Source organism: Trichosurus vulpecula, chromosome 3 (genome assembly GCF_011100635.1).
Source record: "Trichosurus vulpecula isolate mTriVul1 chromosome 3, mTriVul1.pri, whole genome shotgun sequence".
NCBI classification, from domain to species: Eukaryota; Metazoa; Chordata; class Mammalia; order Diprotodontia; family Phalangeridae; genus Trichosurus; species Trichosurus vulpecula.
The window spans coordinates 112,735,002-112,747,179 of NC_050575.1; the positions used below are offsets into that span (position 1 = coordinate 112,735,002).

A 12,178-nucleotide genomic window follows, 5' to 3' on the forward strand; every position below is an offset into this window, starting at 1 on the left:
GGGAGAGGCTCTACAGAGAGCCCATTTTCCTTTTTGAGGCTTTGGGACAAGCCTTTGAACTTTCCCTGGCTGTGATTAAAAGATCTATAAAGTGGGGTTATGCTGCCACTTAGTGGAGATAAATGTGAGCATCTACCAATGCTTTGAGAAAATTCACTAGTCAAAGAATATCAGAGTGGGAATGGACCTGAGAACAGAGAACGTCAGAGCAGGAAGAAACCTTAGAACGGGGGTACTTAAACTGGGGTACCCAATCTCATTCCCCACTCCTCACCCACAGTCCATGGATAAATTTCAGGGGATCCATAAACTTGGAGGGGGAAAAAGTTATATCTTTTTTATTAACCTCTAAGTGAAATTAAGCATTTTCTTCAATTATTTAAAAACGTTATTCTAAGAATGAATCCACAGGCTTCACCATACTGCGAAAGGAATCCATGATACACCAAAAAGAGGTTAAGAACCCTGGTCTTAGAACATAGAATATCAGAGTTGTCAGGGACCTTAGACTATAGATCATTGAATAGCTGCTATTCAATGAGAACATTAAAACACAGACCATCAGCGCTGGAAGAGATCTTAGAATATAGAACATAGATGGGCTGACCTGGAAGGGGACCTCAGAACACACAATGTCTGAGCTGGAAAGGACCTTTAGAGATTATCTGCTCTAAATTCCTCATTTTACAGTGGTGGAAACTGGGGCCCAAAGGAGAAATGACTCATTCAAGGTCACAGTGAGTTAAGGAAAGAGACTAGAAAGAGCGTCCAGGTCTCTGTGGTTGTTTCTCTTAAACTGTGATGTTCCTTTTGAAAAGGATTTTTGGTTTAATCCAGGGCGTCCCCCAAAATCTTAGTGTTGTTTTAAGCCTAAGACCTGTTTAGGCCTTTTAGCTGCCTTAGACAATGAAAGGAAGATGATTACATTTATTCTGACTTTTCTTCAATTTTTATGTGAATCCAAAAGAGAAAATACTCGATGGTTAGGTCAGAATGGCAAATGATGGGAAAAAAGGTGTCTGCAGGGATTTGGGGAGAACAGAGACACTCTCCTATCCCTCATTTATGTCCCATTTTCTTCTTTTCTGTTTTTTATATAACTTCTTTCCCGACATTTTTTTCCTCTTTCTACCCAGTGACAAACTTGGCAAAGATTGATCAGGGTAAAGAATAATCATGAATAGACTTAAATGAATAAAACAAAACATGTAGGATAGCAAAGGAAAGTAATCATATTGAAATACAGTTATCTAAATATCAAAACAAGTTCACAGAGCCCAGCTCTCTTTCCAGTCCAAACGTTCCATATTCTAAATTCTAAAGCCCACACAAGCTCTGACCACCTATGTGCTAAGGTCTCTTGTCAGCTCTAGCATTCGGCATTTTGAGGGACGGACCGGGCCCAACATGCCATGTTCTAAGGTCCCCGCTGGTTCTAACATTCCATGGCTCAGTCCTCCTCTCTTTGACTCATTCCGAGGTGGGAACAGAAAGTATTAGCAGTTAGACCCTTGAATTCTATTTATGGGAAGGACTCACTGGTTGTGATGAGAAATCCATGGGGCTGTTTCTGAGCACCTATGAGCTTCCTTTAGTAGCCAGTAGCAGGCTATTTTTGAAATTAAAAGATGCTAGAACTAGCTTAGCTCGCTGTGTAATCCTGAGAGTCAGCTCTCCTTACAGCTTACTTGCCCTATCTCTAAAACAGAACCTATAACAAAAGACTATAAATGATTACCAGAATAAGAAGTAGCCTTATCTAACAGGCCTGCTTTTCGGTTACATACCTCCTCTGACAGAAAGAACTAATCCTCAGAAAACATCTTGAATGATTTCAGTCCCAGGGAATTAAGGAATCCCTGACTTTGGCTCTTGGTCCAAGATAGCTCCTCGCTCTTACTTATTTATCCCTGCTTTTCTCATGAGAAATGGAGTAAAATGTTACTCACATTTGTGGCATGGGAACCTCACAGTGGAGGTTTACACGGAGTACTTTACCCACACTAGATTCTGTGAGGCGGCTGGTGGAAGTGTTGTTATTGTCATCTTCAGATGAACTGAGGCGCCGAGCATAAGTGACTTGGCCAAGATAACAAAGCTGATAATTGCCGGAGAAATCTCATGATATTTTAGAAATAACAATAACAAGAATGATGAGGATGATAGCATTTAAACAGTCTTAAGGTTTGCAAAGCACTTTACAAATATTACCTCATTTTATCCTTACAAGAATCCAGGGAGGTAGGGACTGTTTTTATCCCCATTTTACAGATGGGGAAACTGAAGAACAGAGAGGTTAAAAGACTTCCCCAGGGTCACACAGCTAGTCTGAGGCTGGATATGAACCAGGTCTAGCTGTCTCCAGGTCCAGGACTATCCACTATGCCACCTAGCTGGAAAGAGCACTGAGTTAAAAGAGCTGGGTTCAAATCTTGTCTCCGCTATTATCTGCCTTGGGCAAGTCCCTTCCCCTCTGAGAGCTTGGATTTCTTTGTTTGTAAAATGAGGAGATTGAGTTACATGATCTCTAAGCTCCCTTCTGGCTCTGCAATCCTGTGAGCTCAAATGAAACCCAGGTTTTCTGACTTCCTATCCCCGTGCTCCTTTCACTGCCTGACTGTATGAGAATGCAGGGAAATAGAGTCACGGTGCCTGTGAGTGAGGCAGGGTGTTCCTTGATCACCTTACCAAACAGCCAGAGACCAGGAGCCCAGAGATAATTAGACTTCTGTCTCTTTCCCTAGATTGCAGAAACCTACGCTTTTCTCCCAAGGGAGGCTGTGACCCGGTTCCTGATGAGCTGCACAGAATGTCAAAAGAGGATGCACTTTAACTCCAATGGGTTAGAGCCCAAAGGTAAACAAAGACAGATATCTGGGGTCAGGAGTGGGGCAGAGGGGTGGGCTGGAGCGGGGACCCCCAGACGATATATATCTACAGCTGCTGCTGCATCATCTGCGTAGGAGAACTGTGAATGTTGGCAGAGCCCTGAAGAGAAATGCCGATTAAGCACTTGTCCCAATTCCCAGAGGCCAGTGGGAATCCACGGTGCTGCCGAGGAGAGCTACGCTTTTATCTCAGGGATCATTTGAAAACTCACCAAACATTCATCCCAAATGCTACCTCTGAAGCCTTTCTTGAGCACCCTGACTGAAAGCAATCTTTCTGTCCTCTGAAACTCTTGTAGCGCTTAGCATTGTAGAATTTGGAGCTGCTGGCAGAGACCTCAGACATCATCCTGGGTCTAAACTGATGCTCTTGTTTGGAGAGGTGTTGGAGGAGGTGACCTTGGATGTCCCTTCTAGCTCTAGGATTTTAGGATTCTAAGGACTCCAGATTCATCCATTCAGCAAACATTCAGCACCGACTTAATGCTCTGTGCTGGGTATTAACGGAAATATAGAGACGGAGACAGGATTGTTATGGAGTTTATAAAATTAGTAGGGATAACTAGACAGGCACAGATAAAGAAAGCACAAATTTGAACGTAAAAAGTGAAACATTGGGGGCAGCTAGGTGGTGCAGTGAGTAGAGCACTGGCCCTGGAGTCAGGAGGACCTGAGTTCAAATCCGGCCTCAGACACTTGACACACTTACTAGCTGTGTGACCTTGGGCAAGTCCCTTAACCCCAATTACCTTGCCTTCCCCCCTCCAAAAAAAAAACAACAAAAAGTGATATGTTGTTAAGTAAAATGAGAGATTGTTTTCAGCTGGGGGAATCATGGAAGGCTTCCTAAAAGAGGTGCCTTTTGATATGGGCTTTGATAGGTGGGTAGGATGTTAATAGGCGGAGAAGGGGAAGAGGTTTGGATGGGGTAGAAGACATTCTGGGCATAGAGAGACCGAATATTTTGAACAAAGGCACTACTGAGGAAGGAAAGCAGCAGGCATGTTGGATGGAAGTGGAGCAAGGGAAGGGAAGGGAAAGTAGGTCTGTTTTAGATGGTACATAAAATATATGAAGGGGAAGATGAGGCTGGCGAGGTAGGCTGTGACTGTATTTCAAGAGGGCCTTGAATAACGTGCTGAGGAATTTGGATTATCTTGAATGAGCAGTCAATGCTCTGTGATTTCATTTCCTCACCATTCATTCATTGTATTGCCCCAGCACAATGTTTTGAATGTAGTAGGTGCTTAATTCAACTCAACTAACATTTATTAATTGCCTTCTGGGAACAGAGCAGTATGGGGGAGACATTCAGATTAAATTAGATAAAGTCCTCTCCCTCATGGAATTTATTATTTCCAGTGGAAAATAAGCCACACACAGAGATAATTAATAAGGTATGATGGGTATAAGACTAGTATGATAAGACTTATACAGGGACTGGTTTTTTTTGCCCTTCTTTGTATCTCCAGTGCTGGTATACAGTAGGTGCTTAACAAATGCTTGGTAACTTAATTATCAGAATACTATGAGCAGAGGTCTTTGAGAGACTCAAGGTGGTATGGTGTAGTGGGAAAAAAAAACCCACTGGAATTGTACTTAGAAGACCCATTTCAAATCCCAGCCATGCCATCTGTTATTCTGTGTGACCTTGGGCAAGGGGAAGGGAGGAGAATAAAGATTTCTCTAGTGCCTCCTGTGTGCCAGGCACTGTGCTAAACGCTTTACAGATATCACACTCACCTTCTCTTTGGCTCTGTGTCCTCCCTTCTAAAATAAAGGCGTTAGACTAGAGGGTCTCTGAGGTCTCTTGTGATCCTATAACTTCTGGGGTCTTCGCTCCCCTCGCCTGTAAAATGATTCCCTTCCAGTTTGTAGACTGTAAATTGGCCATTTATTTTATGAACTATCAGGGAAGGCTTCCTGGAGGAGGTAGCATTTGAGCTAGGCTTTAAACGATGTACAGGATTTCAAGAGGTAGAGATGAACTGGGGGTGTGCCTTCTTAAACTGTTGTAAAAAAGCAAATGGAATGACTCAAGGCCACCTCCAATGACAGGAAGGTAAGCGGAGTCACTCCTAGCATTCAGGTTCACAAATTTTAGCCTGTATCTGCTGAGTGAACTGTGGGCAGTCCCTGAGCCCCGTTTTCCCCCAGAGGCACCCACTAAATCTTGGGGGCACATCTGCTTGCAGGTGGCTTTGGCACAGTAAAACAGGCCAATAAATTTAGCTGGTGCATGTAGGAAGTCTCCCTGAGAATGGAGCCCAGGTGGGCCATTCATCTAGGGTTTAGCTTCCCCCAAGTGCTCTGTGCCAAATCTGTTCGCTGGCACCCAGCCCAGGGAAGGTTACTAGAATCAGGGGCACTTTTGCCCCTGTTTGAATTCTAGGCTCTGGCTCTGAACGAAGGATGGCCCATTTGTTTAGGTGTTGATTAAGTGGATTCTGCTGTAAATGACACAAAGAATATTGTTACCATCGTAGATAAAAATCTTATACCAAAATGAATGGCAAAGGAAACAGTACACGAAGGAGACCTGTGGGGTTTTCATTTCATTTTGGTTGGCCTGGGGAAACAGCATATTAGGAACTTCTGACACCAGCCCAGTCACCATCGTCCAATGACTGTCCTTCCCCTGAGAGCAGTTAGGCCATTACCTCCCAACAGGCACAAGCACCGGCTCTTGCCATGTGAGTCGATGAAATAAATCTCTTATAAAAGGAGCTGATATCCCCTGGGAAATTCTGAAACCCCCACACTTGGATCTAGGATGCATCAGCATGTGCTAAGTGGGACCCTCTAGCTGTGATGAGAAATATACCTAGCCATCTCAAGCATTGGCATTGATTGGCACAATGCTATGTGGGTGACTTTCTGCCTAACACTCCCCTGAAATTTGTCTGAACTAAGGCAAGGCCTTGTATACACTTCTTGGTTGGTTGTGTAATGCATCGGTATCCTTGGTAGTTGGGGCACAGAGGCATAGAGTATCGGCCCTGGAAGATGAGACCTTAGAATATCAGAAGGAAGTTTAGAACAGAGAATGTCAGAGCTGTAAGACGGACCTTAGAATATGCATAATGCTAATAATAGGAATGGTAATAATCTTGAATAATAATAATATCGCTCATTCCTAGAACGCTTTAAGATTTTCAAAGTGCTTTGCCCACAGCAGCCATCGGAGGCAGAGTTTGTGTCCAATTATACCGATTCGACAGATGGAGGAACTGAGATTAAAAAGAGGTTAAGTAAGTGACTTGCTCACTGTCACATACTAAATGACTCAAAGGCAGGTCTCCCAAGTCTTTCAGTGACACTGTACTGCTTGCAAAAAAAGGAACTCAGGTTGGCATGACTGGAAGGGACCTTAGAGGCCCTCTCCATTTCTTCTACTGGCCATGATTTTGGACAGAACAACCTCTCCTAGCCTCGGTTTCTTCATCTGTAATATGTGGGCCAGTAATAGCTCCTACTTACAGAGTTGTTAGGATCAGCTGAGTTAAGGTATGGAGAACACTTTGAAAACCTTCCAGTGCCATATACAGGTGAGCTATTATTATTGTTAATTTATTACTATCATGATCTAACCCAGATGAAGAAACTGAGACCCAGGAAAGGGAAGTGACTTGCCCACAGTCACACAGCTAGTGTGTGTGTGTGTGTGTCTGTCTGTCTGTCTGTTTGGGGATGGTGATAAGCAGTAAAATTGGGATCCTACATTGGTCCAGTGCTCTTTTGGCCACACCCCACTTATCTTCCTTCCTTTAGAAACTTCTAGCCTAGGCAGTCTTTTATTCCTCCAGGTTGTCTTTTCAGAAACAGGGGCTTAGTCCTGAGGGTATCTTCTCCCACTGCTTAATTCCTGCCTGGAGTCGTCACCCTCCGTTTCACATCCTAATCATTTCCACAGCAACTGGCTGTGTCAGACACAGAGCCTGTTCTGGGGGAGGAAAGGGGCTATGAGAGGTTGGCGTCGGCTAGGAAGGAGGCTTTGCTTGGGTAGCGAATCTAAGGGGAAGCTGCTTTCTGTCTCCCTCCCACTTCAACAGCAGGGATCCTTGAGGCAGGGTCTATGGCAGCTACTTTCTCCTGCCCTTTGCCAGCTTCATTCCATTTCCATTTCCCCTCTGGCAGCCAAGCTTCCTAGCAGGAGGTGGCATGGGGAGGATGCTCCCGTTCCCTTCCCCCCACCCCCCACCTCTCCAGGGCTCTGGAGATCGTCAGCGTGATGATGTCCTCATCCTCCCACTCCCCAATTAAGGCTCCAGAGGTCTCCTGGGGCTGCTGACTCCCTCTCCAAATGATCTTTATGGAGAGGAGGGAGGGGGTATCATGCAGTGAGTGGCTCATTTCCCCCACCTTCTGCAAGAAGGGAGGGAGAAGAGGAAAGAGGAGAGAGGAGGAAGCTGGAGCTGAGAAATCCCTGGAATATAAATAAACCTTGTGGGTTCAGCAGAGAAACCTCAGTCCAGTGTGCCCCTGTCAGGAGAAAGGGTGGATTAATTCCCCATTGTGCCCATCAGGTCCTCACCCTTTGAATAAACTTCATTTCTTTATCTCAGGTAACAGAGCTTTCCCTGTCAAAGCCAACACCCTAATAAACAAGGGAGAACCAAAGAATCGATCCCAACTCTAAGGTTTCTTACACCGGGAAGGGTTTTTTGCCTGCATATTCTCCCTTTGTAGCTGTGATAGGTGAGGTGGAGAACTCTGAGCAGATGACATTGTAAACCCTTGCAATCATACTAATGCAGGCTTATAGAGTCTTACCTCACCTTTGCCCCCTGAGGTGTTCAGGAAGTATTATCATTCCAAATTAGTAAACTTAGGCCTAGGTCAGCAAGGCGTATTACCTAGGATCACATATCTAGCATGTGAAAGTGCTACAACCTGGACTCTGGTCCCCTGGCTCAGGGTCCCTTATTTTATGAAGAGGGACTGCATGTTGTGCTTTTGGGGTACCCCATAGCAGCATGTTGTAGTAGATATCAACCTGGCTCTGGAGTCAGTGAGACCTGGGCTCAAGTCCCATCTGACACATTTTGTATTTATGACCCTGGGCAAGCCACCTAACCTCCGAGTACCCCAGGCAACGTCCAAGACTCAGCTGTAGAACAGGTTCTGATCTGCATTGGTTAAAAGGATTTCTTCATTGAAAGTTCCCTATATCAATGAAATCACAGGCCTGGTTAAAAAAAATCAGTTCAAACTGTACTAGGCCCAAAGTAAGACATAAGACATGATGTATCAGAAATATTTGCAGTTCCATTGCTAATGACCCTATACCACAAAGCACATTTTAAGAAGAACATTGACAAGTGAAGGCTCAACTTGAAGAGATTCAGAGGGACCATGTTGGTGGGGAGACTGGAGACAATGCCTTAGGAACCCTGGTTTGAAAAAGCTAGGGATATTTATCCTAGAGAGAAAGCAACATCTCTGTCTCCAAATGCCTCCGAGTCTGGCTCACCTGTAGAAGAGGGAGTGGATTTAGGCTCATAAGATTTAGAACTGAAAGGGACCTCAGAAGCCATCTAATTTACTTCCCACCCCAACCCCCCTTTTACAGATGAGAAGACTGAGGCCCACTTGTTCTTCTTGGCCCCAGAAGGCAGTGCAAGGGGTGGAAATTGCAGAGGTAGGTTTCCACTTAATACAAGGAAAATCTTTCTAATCATGAGAGCTGTCCCAAAGTGGAATGACATGGGTCTGAATTCAAGTTTTCTGAGCCCAAGGCAAATGTTCTTTCTCCTGTATCACACTACTTCTCACCCTCTTCTCCACTTCTTGTTCCTTGGGAATCCCAGAAAAAGGGATTTGAGGAAACTGTCAGGACAGAAAATGTCAGCATGTGCCCTTTGTGGCCTTATCTTGTTTGGGGAGGGCAACAGAATTAAATTATTTCCCTTCCCTTCCTCTTTCCCTCCCCCTCTCCCTTTCCTTCTTCCTCTCTTTCCTTTCTTTCCTCCCCTCTCTCTTTTTCTCAAGTCTTTTGCTTTCTCTTCCTCTCTTTTGTACGTTCTCTCTCTCTCTCTCTCTCTCTCTCTCTCTCTCTCTCTCTCTCCCCTCCCCTCTTTCCCTCCCCCCTTCCTCCCCCCTGCTGACAAGAGAATTGTCTCTAAATATAACATCCCCTCAAAATGCCTAGGAGGCATCAGCCAGCTCTGGATGCCTGGCAGCACACAGGTGGGGCAGGAGGAGAGGAAGGGACTCTTGTGCAGGCGCTGGCTACCCTGACCAAACACCCTGACCCTTGCACTTTTCATGGTCCCTCTGGACGCTAGAGATTGGTGTTCTCTCTCATTGCTGCTTCACTACCAATGTTTTCTCCCTTGACCTTCATCCACTGTCCTAGGAGAGGTAAGGGATGCTTCCCAGCAGGGCTAGTCAGGACTTGTTTGGCTTTTTGAATTGATCCAGCACTGGGCAAGAAAGGTGAAAGGTCAGTTGGGAAATGAGGGCCTGGGGCAGGGGGGTATCGGGGAAGGGGAGGTTCCCCTGGGCTATTTCTAACTCAAACTGGGACAGGGACATTGTTCACTCTTACCTTAGGAGAAGCCCCTGAATCCTGCCTTCCTAGGCTTGTGAAAAGCATCCTTTCCTTGCCTGTTTCTAACCATGGGCAGTCCAGGCCCCTGCATCCTGATTCTCCATTCTCTGTGAGCAGCATAAACAAGGGCTTCGAGGAAACAGGAAGTCAGGGTGAGAAGTGCCAGGGCTGCCAGACTCTACAGTCATTGCTTCTGTGAGATACCTGAGGACCACCGGGGCATTTTGGTCAACGAGAGAACATAGACAGAGCCAGCAGTGGGGATGTGGGCCTTTGCTGAGGCTCTGGCCCCAGTACCCTCTCTACTCAACCTGCTGTTTATTCTTCCTTGATCACTCACGGTATGGCGCTCACCCCTGAGCTCTCAAGGGCTATGCCAGTGGGACGCAAGCTTTGTGTTTGAGGTCCTTGGACTAGCCTAGGTAACTACTAGCTGTATGCCATTGGGCAAGTCACTTAACCTCTCTGTGCCTCAGTTTCCTTGTCTAAAAGAGTAGGAATAATATCTGCAGTACCCACATAACAGAGTCAGTGAGAGAAACCAATGAGATAATGTAGGTATTTGTAAAACTTAAAGTACTATATATATATAAATGCCATTTAATGAATAAATTTCTGTACCAGACCTATGATGTCATTTGAAGGGAGGGAATAAGCATTTATATAGCACCTACTATATACCTATATGTATATATATTTTACATACATATATGCATATATATACTATATAAGTGCTTTAAATATATTATGTCTTTTGATCGTCACGATAACCCTGTAGGTAAGTGCTATTTTTATCCTTATTTGAGGCAGCCAGAGGTTAAGTGACTTGCCCAGGGTCATGCAGCTAGTGAGTATCTGAGGCTGGATTTGAAATCAGGTCTTCCTGACTCTAGCACTCTGTCCACTGCTTCACTTAGCTACCACATTAATATAAGATGCTATCCATGAGGAAATGCCCTCTACCACTCACTGTGAAATGTGCTCTGTGGCTCATAGCCTTAGAGTTGTTTGGGGTAGTGGCAGATTAAGCGACTTCTCACGGAGTCAGAGCCATCATGTGTTGGAGGCAGAATTTGAACTCAGATCTTCCTGGCGCTGAGACTGGTTCCCTCTCTGCACCCTTGCGCTGCCTTTCTCAGCCACTGTACAGTATCATCTTGTTCTTTGTATATTTTCAATGGAATTTAGATAAAAATGGTCCTGGGACAAGTCAATATACTGCTATTATTCTTTTATTTATGGTATTTTGTGAATTATTGTATAGGTGGATGAAACGACTGCTCTTTGTCCATTGATGGGGCAGCCGGCTGCTACAGGAGATAAAAGGGTGGACTTGGAGTCAGGAAGACCTGAGTTCAAATCCAGCCTCAGACACTTATTAACCATGTGATCCTGGGCAAGTCACTTAACTCTGTTTGCCTCAGTTTTCTCATCTGTAAAATGGAGATCAGAATATCACCTACCTCTCAGGATTGTTGTAACTATCAAATGAGATGATAATTGTAAAGTGCTTAGCACAGTATCTGGCACATAGGAAGTTCCATATAGTTATTATTATTGATGGTGGTGATGATGATTCATGTCACCAGAAGACTGGCCACCGTGTCATGAACTTTTTGGCCCTAGCAATTCATTAAAATTTTCTGCAAATACCTGGAAGAGGTTGTGCTCTTTAACATTAAAAAAAAAAAAAAAAAAAAAAAAAAAGGTCTCCCCATTGATGAAATCACAGATCTTTAAAGCCTTAAAATAAATTAAAAGAACTTTAGACTATCAGAGCTGGAAGGGACCCTTAAAGGGCAACTCCAAGCTTTCCCCTCCCCCAACAAAACTGCTTCAAAAGTTGCCACCTTGTGACTGGCCCCTGGGAAAATGCAGGAAGTACTATGGTCAGAGTTTTCATTGATTCATTAATACTTTCTGATTTTAGGTGATTTTAGGTTTAGCTTGGTTGGGTTTGAGGGAAGCTTCTACACCATTGTCTGTGAAGTTCTATAAACTCATTTAGTCCTTGAGTTGGCTCCCATCTCTTTTGGCAAAGAGATATTGAAATAACGTCTCCAGGAGCTCTCTTCTTTCCCACTAAGGATTTGTTGGATCATTCAGGATCACACTCCTTGGTATTTAATAAGGCAACTTTTTCCACTGGGTAACATTATCTAAAAGTACAGTCTTGTGAATGACACCCTTGGTGAGAACATTTAAAATTTTGGTACAACATACCTATTTTGGTCCTTAGGACATTTCTCTCTAATTATTTAGCTTCCAGAGTGAATTCTGGACTATTTACTTAGTTCAGGATTAATAAGACCTTTGTTTTTCTGAAACAGTGGTGTTAAACTCAAGTGAAAATGGGGACCACTAAACCTCTCAAAAGAATCCCTATGGACTTAGAAAAACCACGTATTAGTATTATCTATTTTATTTTATTTATTTTGTTAAATATTTTCCAATTAAATTTTTATTTGGTTTTATTTGGTATTTATCCTCGTGTCTGACACCTCTTTTCGGGAAGACCCTTAGAAATGGAGCAGGCACCCTTTTGTATGGATTGTAGATGTTATGTAACTGGGGAGGTGGCCGCTGCTGCCAGTAGCCCTAAGGAGGGAACCAGCCTCTCTTCCATTTTTATTCTCTCTTTGGTCAGGAGAGATAGAAGCAATGAATCTCACTACCTCTGGGCTGAATTGGCCCTCTTTTGGTAGCTGCAGAATCAAGTGTACTGATAGAAGGGAGA

At 44.2% G+C, this 12,178-nt stretch overlaps 1 protein-coding gene across 1 annotated transcript in view; it reads left to right on the forward strand.

Moving 5' to 3' along the window:
* Window positions 1–12,178, forward strand: part of NOL4L (nucleolar protein 4 like) — a 207,865-nt gene that overhangs the window by 74,419 nt on the left and 121,268 nt on the right. The window contains exon 5 of the mRNA XM_036749788.1: window positions 2,745–2,856. Coding sequence (XP_036605683.1) covers window positions 2,745–2,856 — 112 coding nt within the window. The remainder of the gene's footprint in view (window positions 1–2,744; window positions 2,857–12,178) is intronic.